The sequence below is a fragment of the Morone saxatilis genome, unplaced genomic scaffold (genome assembly GCF_004916995.1).
Source record: "Morone saxatilis isolate NCDOM2014 unplaced genomic scaffold, NCSU_SB_2.0 Contig18, whole genome shotgun sequence".
NCBI lineage: Eukaryota > Metazoa > Chordata > Actinopteri > Moronidae > Morone > Morone saxatilis.
The window spans coordinates 4,346,445-4,363,534 of record NW_023339740.1 but is presented as its reverse complement, the minus strand read 5'-3'; the positions used below and the strand labels follow the sequence as shown (position 1 = coordinate 4,363,534).

The window sequence follows — 17,090 nt, the reverse complement described above, 5'->3', positions numbered from 1 at the left end:
GAACTGTGGTTTCAGCGTTTTTTCTAATGTAATTTCTACTCCTGTCATTTATTCTCCAGGACTAGCTGTGAGGATGGAGAAATCTGCACTGCTGCTGTTTTGTTGCCTGGTCATGTCTTTATCAGGCTCCCCGCTCTACCACCCATCCATTAGGTAAGTCCTGACAGATTTACTAAAATTCTTCATGTCGTCTTCATTACCAATACCTATTTTTAGTCTTGATGTTTTGCAGTGTTTTTAAAGTTATTTAAATCCTTTATGACTGGTCAACCCAGCCGTTCAGATCTGTAGACGCCTGAAGCTGGCAGCAGAAATACTCAAAAGTAGCTAAAGAATATTATTTTGAATTTATGACATTATTAATAGAATTCTGACCAGGTCAAACACACAGAATACACTGTGTGGATTCTCTGTGTCGTTAAATGTTGCTGAGCTTCTGGGAACAGCTGAAATTGTTAGAAAGCTTTAAATAGAAAACATAAAGTGACCTTAAAAGAAATATGTTTGATTTGAGAGTTGGTTCCAGTGTTAGGGCTGAAAGAATGGTCGCATCCAACATCCGTGATGTTTTAAACCTTTCACTGATTACTTTACATGTCAAAGCTGTGCCCTCTGCACTGTTATGCTAAAAAGGGTCAAGATGTCCGCATTAGTCACCATGTTACATTTACACATAGAACCTTAATCACACTGTCCTCTGCCAAAGCAGCAGAATATCTCATTTTACAAGAGCTAGAGTATATATATTATTTTATTTAAAACCCATCTTCACCAACTAAAGTCTGTAATAATTAAATCACTTTCTGTTCTAAGTAGGAATTAAAATGTATTTACTATGGTATAATGTGTGTGGAGATATTGGAATATTCTACACTCATTTGGTTAACGGGGATATTTCTCAGGTTCGGCCAGAGGGATACATCCATCCTGATGACATCTTCTATAAAGAATCCAGCAGAGCAGCTGGAGGAAGACACGAGCCCCCCCAGGGAGCGAGCAGAGTTACGGTCAGTTTGTCAATAGAGACTGAGTGGCTGATCTAAAATACAGCTTAAGCAGCAGTTTACCTAAATTAAAAAAAAACATTTTTTCTCACTTACCGTCAGTAGGATCTAACAGTGCAAATAGACTTGGTTCATGCCTCCAAGGTTCCTGCCTCCACCACAATACAAAGGAGGTGAATGGATCTGCTTTTATGGTGCTCACAGCAGTGAATTTACATACTAAAAGAATTCAACAGCAGCATGTCCTTTCAGAAAAAGTGTACCAGTTACTCCAGATAATTCACAGACCTGACTGGGCACAGATTTTATAGGGACTGTTTATTTTTTACAAAGAAAGTTGATCACAAGAAGGTAAGATAGAAGGATATTTCAACATCTGGGCGAATAAAACCAAAATGATCTGCACATCTGGACCATTGGTTTTAAAGGACCAGTGTGTAGGATTTAGTGGCATCTAATGATAGAGTTGCAGATTGAAACAAACTGAACACTGTTCATGTCTGTATTTGACAACCTGGGAATGAGTACGAGCTGTGAAGTGTGTAGGAGAAACATGGCCATGAAAAACAGAAACATGATGGTTCAACATGGCGGACTCTGTAGAAGAGGACCTGCTCCCTCTGTAGGTAGCGAAAACACAACAATTCTTATTTTTAGGTGATTATACACTAATGAAAACATTACCTATTGAAATAATTAAATTCCATTTCTGACAATATATCCTCCTAAATGTTACACACTGGACCTTTTAGTGAAGAAATGTGTTTTTTTTATAATTTGGTGAACTGATTCTTTAAGCTGGACAGTGGACCTTTTTCACAGCAGCCATTTTGACATGAAATAGTAGGGTAAACACAGTACCAATGATACTAATTAAGGTTCTATTCCATTTAGTGTAGCAGAGCTTTTCCAGAGAACCAACATGCACAATAGCAGCACCCAGACTCTGTTTGAGTGGAACAAAACTTCAGTTAGTATCACTAGTAACACCGGTATCTACCCTACTATTTATTGTGAAAATGGCTGCTGTGAAAAAGGTCTATTGTAAATTGACTGCAATGAGTCTTTTACTAGTGTAGTAATACTGTCGTGTAGTAAATTCTCCACCTTCTGATTTTAGCTCAGGACGCCACGCTGATGCCATCTTTACAAACAGTTACAGGAAAGTCCTGGGCCAAATCTCTGCCAGGAAGTTCCTTCAGACGATCATGGGCAAACGGCTGGGGTAGGTAGCACAGGAGGAATGTAACTTCAGTCTGCGTACCCAAAAGAAGCAACGCTGCGTGTTTTCAGGGCACCGACAGGAATACACAATGAAACATACTGTATATAACTGATGTTTTTTGTCTCCACAGAGATGAAAGCTACATGAAACGTCAGTCGGATATTTATGAAGGGACCTATAAAGAAGACCTTACATCCATCCAGAGCAACCAGAGATACAGAGGTGTGCACGGGGATGTCACGAGGTCAAGGTAAATAAATACAATACCTAGCCTGAAGCTAAGAGGTCCATTAAAAGCCTTCAGAAATAACAAGTCCTTCACTAACTGAGTCTTTCCTCTTTACAGGCTGCTGAGTTGAGATTGGTGGATCAAACACACTGAAGCTCCTCGCTGCTGCACTATTCATAACCATCACTGCTTCTTTTCTTATACTCCCTCCGACCTGTTCTTTACACATGGAAATGATATTGTCATTTTTGTATTGCCATTAAAGCTGTGAAGAAAACCAGCAGCCCAGCTCATCACTGTGGAAGAAATGCCACTGAGGAACTTCAGTTGCAATTTTTCTTTAACAGACATACTGTAACTGCTGCTTAAACCTACTACAAGGGATTTTTAAGTGGTTAAGAAACGGTATTAATTTCATACTGATACCTCTGTATGACCTACATAAACAAACAAGACCATCAGCAAGTAGATGGTTATTTCTGTATAGTTATTCTTAATGCCTGCCACTGGGTCGGATTCCCCTTAAAATCAATGAAGTAGGCAGTAAAAACACTACCACTTTTGTCCACAGGGGCCGCCAGAATCAACACAAAATGAAAATTCTTCATTGCTCCTTTAAATACCAATAAGGAATAATGATGAAATCTTGAACAACAATGTGATTTTTTAAGAGTCGAGGCTGTCTGAACCGGTGTGGTGCCGGGAAGACAGCTTGAGTATCTCTATTTTATGATTTACATAATAAACTACTACACCATCTTTCAAAGGAAACTATTGCACCTTTTTACACCACTGTGTGTGTTTGACAGCTGCAGTTATTAGATACTTGGATGAATTAAATTGATTAAATGAGCTGTGGGCCTTCTATTCAGTCACCCACTTTGCACAATTAGTCAGCCTTGAAAACATATAACCACATAAATACAATGTATTGACATTTATTAAACTACCAACGGTATAAATGTGCTCCCCCTCAATCAGCAATATTGTTGCTTAGGCAACAATGCATCAGTTATATTATCCAATAATATATGTAATGATGTAACACTGAATGAGCCATTCTGCACAGTATTTTTACATGACACATTGTGGCGTATTCTGCTCATAATACATGTACTTCAAGAATAGCGTGGATATTTTGAAACCTCTGGAAACTTGTATTTGTTTATAACTACGTATTTCTGAATAAATAAGCAGCAATCAAAGTTTAAAAAAGCATGTTATGGCTCTATTTATTAAAAGTCAGCTAATCTGCTTCATCAGGGCTGTGTGTTTCTGGTTTGACTTCCCACAGTCATCAGATTAGGATTCAAATGTGTTGAATTCTGATTGGTGCACGGAGGTATGTGACATCACGTTTTCCATCTGAGCCCCACCCACTTCAAACCAGTAAAAATAGCTCAGACAAAAAGATACAGAATTCTCTCATGTGATAAACTGCGTGTCCACGTAACACATCACTCGTAATAAGAGGCTGATTGAGGAAATGTGTTTTCAGGAGCGTTACAGGTGTTCTCACTTGTGTAGTCTGATTAGACATCTCTTCAGGATTGTGAGTGCTCACAGACTGCGCTTGATATTTTCCCTCACTCTCCTGTTAGGTTCCTGGCACCTGTTTGCAAAGAACCCCTAATTGACCTTTTTCACAGAACGTTTTGGTTCATCACAGCTGGGATTAAAGTAACTGACAAAGAAGAAATAACACCTCTGTGCTCTCATAAATGAGAAGTTCCATTCATGAGCAGTAAAACACACCCTTGCTCAGTTTAATACCCTCTGGTGTTTGACTGCTGCAGCCCGAGTTGGTCAGGTGTGGCTAGCATAAGCTAACTTTACATAGATTGAATAACAGGTATTACAAGTCAGTTTGCTTAATGCTCTACATTCCACTGATTTAGTACACCGTAAAACATGTCTGTAGACTTTACAGTGAAAAACTGTCAAATCATGACAGTAAAAGACTGTAAACTCTAAATAGATTAAATGCAATTAAATAAGTAAAACACAGTCATATCTGGCGGCAAAATCTTTATCGATATGGCATTGTAAAGGAACATTTTTTTATATTACAGACTGTTAAATTGCAGTTAACAGAATGCCACCGTGTCATGGCAAAACTGTTTCTGTTAATGGTAAAAACTGGTATTTATATGGTAGAATATGGAATAAAACTCCAACTTAAAACCAACCCCACTTCTCCAGGTATATGTGTTACAGGTATGTACAAGGGTTGTTGGTTGCTCTATGCTTCTCCATACTGGCCATAGAGAGATTTCCTCCTAACACAACTACAAAATAGGGACAACACAATTTTCAGTCTGTACAAAGATGCATTCCAAATTACGCTGAAGTTTATATGATGCTTCAGTAGTCCAAGTTATGGTCTTTTGAGTACAATATGTTACTGACGCTCCTCAGAAGCTCAGCGAGAAAACACAAAGAGGGAATTTCAAGTATTTTCTAGTGTTACTGATATTTTTGAGTCTGAATAACCTTCTTCCTCTACTGGGTTAACGATTAGATTGCAACAGATTCTCCCGTGTCTCCACTAAATTGTTTGAATCCCTTCAAAAGAAAAATGTTGTAGGTTTCTACTAAATAAAGACAATACACATAGATTCACCTCAAATTCTTTATTTCCTCTTCTTCATTACAAAAACCTCATATCCTCAAAATTGCCCATATTTTATTATTAACCTTTTTTTCGGGGGGACGCTGACGCTGTATCAAATAGGAGACTACCGCTCCTCCTACACATCTGATGCACCAAACAGGCAAACACACTGGCACAGTGACAGTGCTGCTGCCAACGGTGTTTTACCAGCTGAGACATGGCGACAGCTTCTGTTACGAGGTGAAATGGGCACTGAGCAACAACAGAGAGGAATGTACAAAAAAAACACACAGATCAACCAAAAAGAAACCTCAAATAAAAATCCCAGCTCACTTAGAAAACACTGGCATGTTGGACAATAAGAAAACAAATCTCACAGGAAGATGAAGTGCAATGATCAGTAGCTTTACAGTGCAGGGTATCTGTCAGTGAGCGTTTGTCCTCGGGAGGCGCTGCGATATCTCAATTTCTTCCGTTTTGGCAACACAGACAAACTGCATGTTTAAACTGTTGATTGGATTCTTGAACTGCCACGCCGTGTTTAAAGTCCGATTTGATGCATCGTTGAATGACTCCTTGGAAACAAAAAATGAGCTTCATCAGTGTCTTCTTTTAATTTTCTCTCTCTTATTTTTTCTCAATTCTGTGGAAGAGATTAAAAAGGCAAACATTAGTTTTAAAAAACGCATGCACAAATTAAAAACCTTTATTTCACACCTGATCTTTGACATGAAGTCATGTAAGGGGTCGATCATGCATTTCAATGTGCACCCCCTCCAGGACAAACAGAACGGGGGACACACTCTCATGACAAATGTCTTAAGATCTGGACGACTCATGAACACAAAAACATGTCACTAATGGCACAACCAGGACCACGGGTGTTAGACCACGATGGAGGGATTAGCAAACGCTGGTATGGCTATGGCTAGCAATGAACATGGTGGGATGAGTAAGAGGCAAACTGTGGGGAGGGGGGGCGGGGGCAAGTACACGTGAACACTCTGGAGTTAGAATGAGTGAGCACCACACAGCCATGCACGTTGCCAGCCACTATGAAATGCACTGTGGATGCAGTCTGTGAGGATGCCCTTACTTCAGCCTGGATGCACGACCGACTCATTTGTTACAAATGGGGGGGCTCTATCGTAGGCTCCTATACTTTGCCAACCTACTACTTTGCTCTGCGGCAATCCTGAAAAAAGTAAAGAGAGAGCGAGGTGTGGATAGAGGGGTTAAAAAGACACAGGCACCAGCTGCAAGGAGACAGAGACTAGCATGAAAGAAGGGAAGTCCTCACTGGAGAAATGACATTTGTGAAATCACTAATTGCTAAATTCTACGTGCTTAAAAGGGTTAAATGGGCTGTCGTAAAGAGCAAGAAGTAGAAGTGAACAATTACAGTGACGTCTTGAGTCAGTGACACAGGCTACAAATTGCTCACTCTGGCCCTCTGAGGGCTCTACATATTGATGGTGAAGAAATTGCCCACTTAGATCATCACTCTTGCTGATCTTGCCGCCACGCTTCTCTCATGGTCCAAGTAGGCACGAGCTCTCCTCCTGGCAGAGAGTCTGGCATTGAAATCAGCCTCTGGGGACCAGCTGAGGAGCTACCGATATGGAGAAGGCACTCTTCCTCAGGTTTAAGGCTAAGAACTACCAAGAGGCCTCAAAGCATCCGAGTCCTCGTCGTCTGAAAGGGGGCTAGGCTTTCTCTCTGGGATTAAGGACTCTCTAGGGACTATTTGTGCCCGGCACCATCGGGAGACGTACCTCTTCACTGCTTTCTGGGCCAGCATGCGGTTCCCGGCGAGGAAGGTTACACCGCCGATAATCGCCAGGTACTTCAGAGTCTGGAACATGTTCAGGTGGGTCCAGTAGACGTACATCAGGCCCAGCAAGGCTGAAATGAAGCAACATTAACATCTAAACAAAACAGCTGCTACACTGTCAACATATACAGTCTAATGTAACATACTGTATGTCAGTGCAGTAGTGGGTGGGGGGCTTTAAGGACAGACCAACATTAATTTTGTTTTCTTTGTTTAGAATTGTATATTTTCATTAATATATTATCTCATTTTTATATTTTGTTTTTCGACACCTTTAGGATACAGGCCACAGTGGGCCAAAGGAAAATCAGACTGCACAGTAAAAGCTGCTTGGTTTATAGCTTTTCATAGAGAGGGGAGGCTCGCTGATGCATCAGTTGCAGGGAAAACTATCAAATGGTGCCAAGTAAGCTCAAGAGACATCTTTAGCCAGAAAAGATATTAAATACTTCAAGTCAAGAGAGGTTAACAAACCCAAACAGAATCAATTAATGCCATGAAAAAGGGGGTGTGATGGTTTTAAAACCCCCTTTAAAGCCCCCTGCAATGTAATCTTCATAGATATTAACAGAAATATTTGTGGAATCAAATTTATATTGTTTTTTGTTCATGTATTACAATTTGAATATGGAGTTTTTTTGGTGCACATTCCCAACGCCACAAGCTGTCGCGCCATTTTAGACATAAAAAATTACAGCAAATGAAAACCTCAGATCTGTGTGGAGCGATGAGGAGTAACCTTTGTCACAATAATACATCAAACTAAATAGATGGATAAATAGATATTTCCATCGTGTTTTCCATTGTTTGTTTATGTCATCTCGTTGAGCCACTGACGCACCAAACTCCTAATATTCATAGAACAGTAGTGAATGGAAACGCACATTAGTTCCCCTTTTCTTTTACCAAAATTTGCCCTAAGTTGCAAAGCTAACTTAATGTTCTAGAGGTGTTGTGGTTGGGGGGGATTATTTCATAATGAGATTTTATGCGTGGAATTTCATGAAGAACGCATTGCTGAAATTGATCAGTCACACACAGTCATTACTGCAGTGCTTGTCATCCTGGACAACAGACAGATGAATAGTAGATGAGGAGGCTGTAGAGCAATCACATCTGTGATCAACATTTCACTTCAAACACTGGGACTAACCTGCGTGTCCTACGTGGAACAGAATGGTGCTGGGAGAGAAGCTGAAGTTGGAGATGTTGGCTCCGAGCTTAAACCACTACAGAAGAGAGGGAGAATGAAAGACAATGTGATTTTCATTCCCTGCGAGAGCTGCAGACAAAAGGGCTGAAAAACTGTTTACCACCTCACACACAATGCACTGATCCACTGCAACAATAACTATTACTCAGCACTGCAAATGCCAGGGGAAAAAAAATACACCGTAGCTTTTGTGATTTCAAATTAAAACAAGCATTATATTCATTCTGTACTGGAGCCTCATTCACTGCATGAGAAGGGTTCCCACTGAAGAGCTGTTATGGGGGGGAAAAACTAGACCACTGTGCTTACAACAATAATATATAACAAAGCTGAATGCTCTATTGAAAAGGGTTTTGATTAATAATGGAAGTAGGTTAGTTTTTAGGTGTGCCTTTAAATAAGATGAATAGTTTCTAAATCATTTCCATAAATAAGTTGCTCTACAGTTAAGCTGATAAAAAAAAACACCAATATTACCAGGATGAGCAGCAGCAGGAATGGGGACAGGATGAGTGCAGTGAAGGTATTGGAGACCACCGTGGGAGGCTTCTTCTCTGGTTCCCTGAATAAGTGCTGCAGAGACAAGAGGAGAGTTTAAACCGCTGGACTGAGAGCTACAGCATGCTGCTTTATTCCCCAGCATCAAGCAGTAATTCGGATCTAAAAAAAGGAGTACACAAGTATTACCTGGATCTCTGGTTTGGGTACATAGAGAGTCTTGGGCTGAATGGTAGCAGGGGCCTCCTCATCCACAAACTTCAGAATAACATCCGCCTTTTAAAAAGATTAGAATTCAACATTACAGCCGAATATCAACTTTTCACTGGCTCTTCACCACCGCCACCGAGTCTGAACAGACACTCACCACATTCCACAGGATGGGATTCTCCAGGGTAGCGTCCCCAACGATGAGGTAGAGGGAATAGGTACCAGAGATGGAGTCAAACTCGGATTTCCGCTCTGCTGTGTCCAACTCAAACTTGTACAGATTCTTGCTGTCGGGTTCAGCCACAAACACAACCTCTTGGCCAGTTTTCTGATTGTGCAGCCGGACAAAAGTCTGTGCAAGAGAAAACAAATAGTGTTCTTTAACATTAAGGCCTGGGAGCTTTCTCACCGGCCGCAGTGGTTTGCTGTTTGCGTGATTGTTCTGGCCAGTCAGATGTATAATAAAAACAGTTATATGCTCACAAGAGTGATTATGAAAGCAGATGAAGTAAGCAACAATGAACAGATTTTGCCACAGCTTTACGTGTGTATTACATACCTGGTGAGGTGTGAGCTCCACTCCAGTGTTGATGTCAACCAGCTGGAAGGACATAGCAAAGTTCTGGTGGCTGTCTGCTGTGAACGGGCTCTTGGATTTGGAGGGATAGTCAACCCTGGTTCATTTAAAAGACAAAAGCAATTGGTATTATATTGTTATGCTAATGAGTCCCTGAGAATAGGGCTTCACTCATCAAACTTGTCTCCTAACCTGCTGGTCTTTGTGCCGATGCTCTGGTCCTTATCCACCACAGAGAGGTCCATGTTAGTGACAGCCACTTCAGTGGACACCTTCACTTTGAGCTGCAGGCGGACAGAGTCACAACACAAAGTTACATCGAGTCACAGCAGCATACAAATCCCTAAACAAAGAGTGACTACAGTCATAGTCAGATTGGCACAACCTCCACATGTGACTCAACAATGGCACATTTTCATTTGTATCACTTTCTCCACTAAGGCAAATAAAGCCAAAGACCCAGTTCAAGTCCCACCACCCCACTCTCTTGTGGCTGTGTTACAATATGGTTGTAGCTGTCACTCTTGTCTTGTTGTCATGTTGTTCTTTTTCCATTTCATTTGTCCGTGCCATACATGCAATGGTTCATTTACTGTATTGTTTTTGTTTTGAAAATCCCATAAATAAATCATATATAAAAATTTTTTTATTAATTTAAAAAATAAAAGTTATGTCTCCATTACCGACCGCCACCTCACCTCAACATGATTGGCAACCAGCCGGGTATCTCCGGTCACTGCAACGGTAAACTGGTAATATCCACTGGCTGGCTGATTGGACATGAAGTTCAGTTCAAAGACCCCACTGAAAATCAGGGAAAAGAGAATAATACAGTGAATGTCCTACATAAACCAGGATGAAGACATACTGCCAACTGACAGAAATATATATAAATATATATAAATATAAATATACCGGTATACATATTATATATATATATATATATATATTTCTTCCAGCTTTTGGGGTCATTCATAGATATTCAAGCAGCGGGGAAGCTGGGTAAATAACGTCAGCAGACAGTTATGTCTCTAATGATACATACTCGTTGAGTGTGAAAGGTGCTAGGCTGAGTATGACGCTCTTGGAGGCCACAGCGTACGCAGACTCCACCAGCACGTTGGCTGAAGTCAGAGGCTGAGACATGACGTCAGTAACGAGGAGCTGTGAATCAGACAGAAACAGCGTCACTGCGAGGTGATGATTAAAGAGCATGCAGAGGACTGTAGCTGGGTCAGCTAACGTCTGTACCTGCAGGGTTGGCTGGCTGTGGGACACTGTGGCTGGGCCCTGAGCGCTGACAATGACCGGCACGTGGAAACGGTTGTTGGAGAGAGCGGCGGCGGCACTTGCAACGCTGAAGGCTTCGGCCAGAGAGTCCCAGGATTTCTTGCTGAAGATAGAGTTCACCAGCTGGATGACCTGGTCCTGTGGGGAGAGCACATCTTCCATCAGTTTCAGGGGGAGAAAAAAAAAATAAAAATAACACACAAAGACAAAACCTGAAAGAACCTGAGAGGCAGAAACCATACCTCCTTCAGAGGAGGCTCCATGTCCACATGATCTGACAGGGAGTAAGCAGCGGTGACAAACACGGCGGTCGCCTCAAGCCCCTCTTCAAACTGGAGGTAGATGCCACCAAGATCATCCAAACGAGCTGTCAGATCCTGAGAGGACAAAAAGCAAAAAAAAATGTGTTAAAGCTTCATTCTTCAGAGTCCAGTGTGTCTTGCTTTGAGCCAAAGAACAGAGACACAGCGCCACCTGGTGGAATTTAGAGAGCTCACCTCAATTTCCTCCAGGATCCCTCCAAGGTCTGCCTGCTGGGACAGGCGGGCTGCTGTTTGCAGAGCTAAGGTGATTCTGTCCAAAGAGAACATACATTGGTTGTTAATTAAACTGCTCGTGACCCCTGCAGGACCCTCCACCCAGAATGCAACTGCACCCCCTTAACCAACACGACTAACACTTACGCCATGACGTTGTCCTCCTTGTTGATGCGACCCGTCAGGGCACCAACAACTTCCTGGGAAGCCAGAGGAAGCCCCAGAGAGCTGAGTGCGCTGACGGCGCGGTGGATCTGACTCATGGTGGAATCTTCACTAACTGCAGCCAGGAGGATGTCCCGGGTTTCATTGGACACGGGGATCTAGGAAGTGAACAAAAATCTCATATAAAGTTCAGCACTTGAGGGTTCACATTATATACTGCATCGTCCACTCAGGTCAAACTAATGCTCTTATACAGTTATTCTACTATAACTGTAATCACATGAAGGATTGCTTTAACATCTTGACCACGAAGCAGTTATGTGTAAATCAAATACCAAAACAAAATGAGGTCTTCTTAATATCTGCAAAAATGCTTTTAAATATAGCAAATGGCAGTAGGGCTTTCTTACCTCACATCCTGAAATGGCCCTACTGGTCTCAGCAGCAAAGAAGAGAGAGTCTATACTGGTTGGGTCAAGCTGAGATTTAAGGAACTGGCAGACTCCCTGCAAACAAACACACATTTAAGCAAAAGAACATGGATATTTCACAAATGGTTATTTCAATACACATTCTTCTACATCAGAATTACTAGCCGCATAATGGAGGGGGGGTTCTTACCTTGTGGTCGGGAACAGTGGCTCCAAGCTTGGTCAGACCAACAACAGAGTAGTATGCGGACTCCAGGTCGGTGAACTGTTGGCTCAGGAGGTTCTGTAGTCGGCCCACATCAGACAGGGAGAGGTAGTGCGCCGGTGTGAGCGCCTGAGCTCCAGCAGGAGCCAGGCTGAGGAGGAGGAACAACCCGAGCAGCCCTGCGGACACACAGCAAACACAGTTAACCTGCCGGCTGGTCCACAGGTGTGTTTATCTCTTACCACCGAGGAGAGGACACAATACTACGGGTTTATAGTTGACTATCTCTGGTGACGATAGGTATTCATTCATTCATTGAGACAACGCTCGCTCCTTCATGCAGCTAGCGAGGCGAGCTAGCAGTCGTAAGTAGGAAGCGACACACTGCGTGCACCGTGTGCTATTTCTTTCCTAAAATTAAATTAAAAAACCTATTCTTGAATAACTTACTAAAGGTACACAACGCCAGGAACACACATAACTAACACTATACTAGATATTTCAGCAGTAATTCACTTACTAGACCGGTCCATGTCTTGCAGTCTAATGCAGCGTCACCAAAACCGACGAAAGCTTCCGGTGTCTCAGAGAGCGAGCTGTCATCAAGAGTATCATATCCGGTTGTACAACTCACATTTCAAAATAAAAGCGGTGTTTCTTTTTTTAAAGTACACGTATACACAAATTTAGTCAATGTGCCATTTCATAATAGTAATGATGAGTTCATTACAATTGTGTTTCCAATTTATTTACATAATTGTGTTAATTAGTACGCAGTGGCATGTTTCATTTTATAAACTGGCATATTTATAATGTAAACCATGTAGGATGTTTTGTTACACTTGACATAAATCGTGATATGTAACACATGCTCCTAATAGAAGGTTCTGAACTTCTGTGCATTTAATCATAGCAGATAAAGTTGAGATTGATATATCTGATAATCTCAAGCAGGCTACAGATCCCCAAGACATGATTAAACATATTTGTCCATGTGAAGGTATTTCCTAGTTCCTAGTTTCCAAGTACAGAAACAGCAGGCGAATGCATTATAAAAACACCCTTTATCATTTGATAATACACTATTAACACAGACACTCCTGTGTTGAGCACAACCCGTTATAAAACTACAACCAGTCAAAAGTTCAGTGACAGGCTTATGTTAGATATACAGTACAGTGTAAAGCTGCTTCGAGCTGTAGCGGCATAGTCAGGAGGAAATTGTGTATTGGAAATATTATTGCCATTTTATTACATCTCTTAACAAAATGTTGTAAGACAAAGTAAAAACATACACCACTTAGTATTTACAAACAGTGCTAAATAACAATATAATACCCTTGACATCAACACTGGTACACCTTCATGCCTCCATTACACCTAAACTACTTGGGTAGAGCATAAAACTTTCCCAAGTATATTTATCACTGTGTAGGTAGTGTGCTGCAGATTTCCAGCAGATGTCTAATTGAACCCAGATTCTCATTTTAAATGTGTACTGAGATGTATATTATAAATCTATACACATGCTAAACCGATCTTACAAGACAATGCTCACTTAACATTGTCAACATGGACACTTCATCTCTGAATTCACTCCATATTCAAGTTATACAACCTGAGTGTTTGTATTCTTCACTTTAAAAAAAAACTGTTACAGACACATTATGCAATGTAAAACCATGTCTTTTCAGTGATAGCAAAAGTATATAGCCGTGATTTTTTTCAATTTTACATTCATTGTTCTTTTTAAACATGTTTAAGTGACAACAATACAATTAAATGTGATCAATTGACTTGTTTGCCTAAGGCCACTGGAGTGGGACTACATCTAAAAGCACCATTCTCTCTCAAATTGATAGGACTGTATATTGTTTTGATTGCTAAGGACTTGTTCAAAAACTGTACTAAACCTACAGATGACATGTTCTTTTTTCCCACCACAAATAGCAAACAGTAAGGGACAAACAGCAACACTAAGTTGTGCGTGTGTAACATGTGGGTGTCTCAGGACAGAATCAGGGCCCGATTGGGAGCGTGGGATTTCAGTGAGCGAAGGTAGCGCCTTGCTTTCTCCGTCATTATGAGCTGGTCTTTAGTTTGGCCACAAACAACCGTCTCCCATTCTTTTGACATCTGAAGAAAGAATTTTTAAAAAAAAACGTTACGGTAGAATCAGGTCAAAGTAGAAAAGCCATGTTAGAAGACTTGATGAGGATGTTCATTCCTTTAGGGTTAAAAAGGTGGCACTTACCGGAATCGGGGGCACCGTGCTGGGAAATATGGCACCGTCACTAGGTCCCAAAAGGAAGCCCTGATCCAAAATATTTTCATGCTGCTTATTGCAAAATGACGGGGAGTTGAGACAAACTATCATGGGTTCTTCCTGTGGCAAAAAACAGAAGGACAAAAAGATTTAGCATGGGTCAAATCTAGGGACTGGCTGACAACACATTTATTTCTTTTTATTTCTTACCTTGATGCTGTGTTTGGCTTCAGTTTTGAGGCATTTGCGTTTGGACTGGCAGTCATCTAGGGCCAATGACTTCCGCACTTTCTTCATAGGAGGCCGATGCTGGAAGAAAAAAACAGCAAGAAAAAAAGAGTGTTAACAACAGCAAGTACAATTTCTGTCCAAAATAAAAGCAATAACAATAGGTGAGGGGGAAAAAAATGGCACACGCAAGCAAACACTGAGCTCTTTAGGTTCTGTTTCACTGCTAAGGTTCTAGCAGGGAAGCTCCAGCATATTAGTTCCAAGCATTCTTTAAAGGTGGTGGCAACAGAAGCTTAGACATTTCTGGTTGGGGGAAGTGAGTGAAGTAGAGATTTCACACCGAGTTGCTCCTGAGCCGCCGCCTGCTGACCAACAGTGGAAGACTGTCATTGTAATGCACAGCTCCAAGGTGTGAATCTGTGAAGCCGTGTGAAAACTGAAAACAAGTACTCAACATTCCCAGGCAGTTAAACAGACACACAGGCCAGTTACATAAACGCCTGAGGAGAAGTCATGAAGCCATGCTCTTTATTACTTTCTATACTAAGTCAAGCTTGAATTGTTCACTAAATGTTCTAATGTGGCAGCATACACCATTACACAAAGCCAGTCCCTAGCTGCTGTTACACTAGCTCCTGTAATTCAGTACATTTCCAGTGTTCTTCCTGAAAAATTGTTGTTCCAAATATTTACTATCTAGCTATAAATATATGAAATAAATGAGTATGAACTACAGTACTTGGTATTGGAATAAAAAAATGTAACTTTGTCTTATTTTCTTGTATCAGTTGGCTCTCTATGATCTCATGTGCGTGTTTCTGCAACCATGGTCACTATTAACTCCTAAATTAAGTCCTCTGCTTCTATGAATTTTAATTGAACCACTATACACCAACTATACACTAAATTGCATATAGCCATTAAGAGTTCAATCTGGAAGTTTATTTTATAACTCGCCTTCAATTTGTCTCTACTGCGACACAAGGTCTTTATACTTAAAGCTGCTGCAGTAAAGACATGTTGCAAAAATCAACTATATACTGCTGCTACGTAAGCCTTGAAGTAATATTAATCCATTTTAAAATGTACATCATTACTAATGTGAATGGTAAGAACACACAGAAGTAGAAAATGCAGAAACACCAACAAAGATTCGAGGGTTAAAGAAGGTGTTAAATATTAAAGTTGACTCGTAGTTACCATCGTTTTGCGTCTTTGCTCAGGCGGAGTCGAGCAGACGACAACCAGGTCCATCCCAGCGTCTCTTAGGATGACCTCGTTTATGTCGTCTTCAAGGTTTGGAGTCTGGGGCTAAGATTCCACACACACACACACACACACACACACATTATAGTGTTAATGCAGTGTTGATAAAGGCATGAACTGAACTCGTTGCTTTTCACTGACAGGTACAGATGCTCACCAGTGGCTGCAGAGGACCGTACTTCTCCATGGCATTTTTGAACGGTGTGGGAGTCCGTGGGGTCGTACAGAGATCGGACTTGTGGTTGGGAGTGACGAATCTACAGGACAACAAAAATCTAATTCAAATCCAGTACTGAATCAGAATCATTTTGTATAGCTTATTATTAGGTTAACATTTCCACATCTGCCACTAGCTAGTGTTCACGACTGACTGGATCCAAAAATGAAAGCAGCTATCAGAACCCCTCCACTCACGCTGAGTTTTCCTTCTGAGTGAGGGGGGTCTTGTCACGCTGTAGCGGCGTAGTTACAATGGCTTTCTGGCTGCACACCGGCGTGGACGTGAGGGACGGGTTCTCCAGGTCATGAGTGTCCTGCTTGGTCCACATGTTGAGGAACTGGAACAACACACGTTAGTTGGTTAGACCGTCTCATGTGACGTCGCGAGCAGCACCAAAGTCACAGCGGCGGGATCAAACGACTTACTTGAGACGGAGAAAAGGGCAAGATTTTGACAGGAGTGCTCTTGGGAGTCATGGAGTTATTGGCGTCGGGGGACAAGGCGATGCGTCTGCGGCTTCGGCGGTTCAGTATGGAGGGCGGCGTGACCCCTCCGGGAGAGATGGGGATGAGTTCCCCCTTGCTGCCTTTGCTCAACTCCTGCAAGGCGCTGCCCTCCAGGCGGAACTGGTGGCGCTCGGGGCTCGGACTGTCCTCTGGCAGGTCAAAGGCTGCGAGGTTGCACCAGCCATCGATGTCCTGACAGCAGAGGAGACATTTTAGTTGGATGTCTAGCTACTACTACAAAATGTTATACTCAGCTGCCCTTTAAAATGCCTTTTTTGCTCTTGGATGAGTATGGAGGGGTAAGACAGTAAAAGGTCATAAAAGTTAACTTAATAGAAAATAAAACAATGTTAACTAGTTAAAAGAAGGTTATATCGTATAATAATGACAATATGATAAAACAGCACAACTGAACTGTGTATAATTCAACCAGGGATCCTATAGTTCTTAAGAAATTGTTTCCCAGCCATAGATTCATCATTTATGAGACACTCCACTCCCGAATTGACTAGTTTCCCTCCAACTGTAACATTTATTTAGCCACAATGCAGGCTAAAATACAATAAAAAT

At 41.5% G+C, this 17,090-nt stretch overlaps 3 protein-coding genes across 4 annotated transcripts in view; 1 reads left to right on the top strand and 2 right to left on the bottom strand.

Moving 5' to 3' along the window:
• The first annotated feature begins 73 nt into the window (after positions 1-73).
• Positions 74-2,588, top strand: ghrh (growth hormone releasing hormone). The gene is made up of 5 exons (XM_035661695.1): positions 74-153; positions 903-1,007; positions 2,125-2,229; positions 2,360-2,479; positions 2,576-2,588. The coding sequence occupies exons 1-5, from the start codon at positions 74-76 to the stop codon at positions 2,586-2,588; spliced, it is 423 nt and encodes a 140-aa protein (XP_035517588.1).
• Positions 2,589-5,076: 2,488 nt separating this feature from the next.
• Positions 5,077-12,635, bottom strand: rpn2 (ribophorin II). Of its 2 annotated transcripts, XM_035662247.1 has the most exons (18): positions 12,552-12,635; positions 12,017-12,210; positions 11,806-11,901; positions 11,378-11,553; positions 11,192-11,267; positions 10,937-11,071; positions 10,656-10,832; positions 10,450-10,568; positions 10,103-10,208; positions 9,597-9,688; positions 9,387-9,501; positions 8,985-9,179; positions 8,807-8,893; positions 8,597-8,692; positions 8,060-8,135; positions 6,848-6,977; positions 6,169-6,267; positions 5,077-5,715 (listed from the first exon to the last, which is right to left on the bottom strand). In XM_035662247.1, the coding sequence occupies exons 1-17, from the start codon at positions 12,562-12,564 to the stop codon at positions 6,216-6,218; spliced, it is 1,935 nt and encodes a 644-aa protein (XP_035518140.1). In that variant the 5' UTR covers positions 12,565-12,635; the 3' UTR covers positions 5,077-5,715; positions 6,169-6,215. The 2 variants fall into 2 exon arrangements, with proteins under 2 accessions (XP_035518140.1, XP_035518142.1); XM_035662249.1 differs by lacking the exon at positions 6,169-6,267.
• Positions 12,636-13,178: 543 nt separating this feature from the next.
• mybl2b (v-myb avian myeloblastosis viral oncogene homolog-like 2b) overlaps positions 13,179-17,090 on the bottom strand; it is a 6,476-nt gene continuing 2,564 nt past the window's right edge. The window contains exons 9-15 of the mRNA XM_035662250.1: positions 16,440-16,712; positions 16,209-16,351; positions 15,952-16,051; positions 15,729-15,839; positions 14,508-14,606; positions 14,286-14,417; positions 13,179-14,167 (exon numbers count right to left, since the gene is read on the bottom strand). Of these exons, the coding sequence (XP_035518143.1) occupies positions 14,039-14,167; positions 14,286-14,417; positions 14,508-14,606; positions 15,729-15,839; positions 15,952-16,051; positions 16,209-16,351; positions 16,440-16,712 (987 nt within the window). The 3' untranslated portion in view covers positions 13,179-14,038. The remainder of the gene's footprint in view (positions 14,168-14,285; positions 14,418-14,507; positions 14,607-15,728; positions 15,840-15,951; positions 16,052-16,208; positions 16,352-16,439; positions 16,713-17,090) is intronic.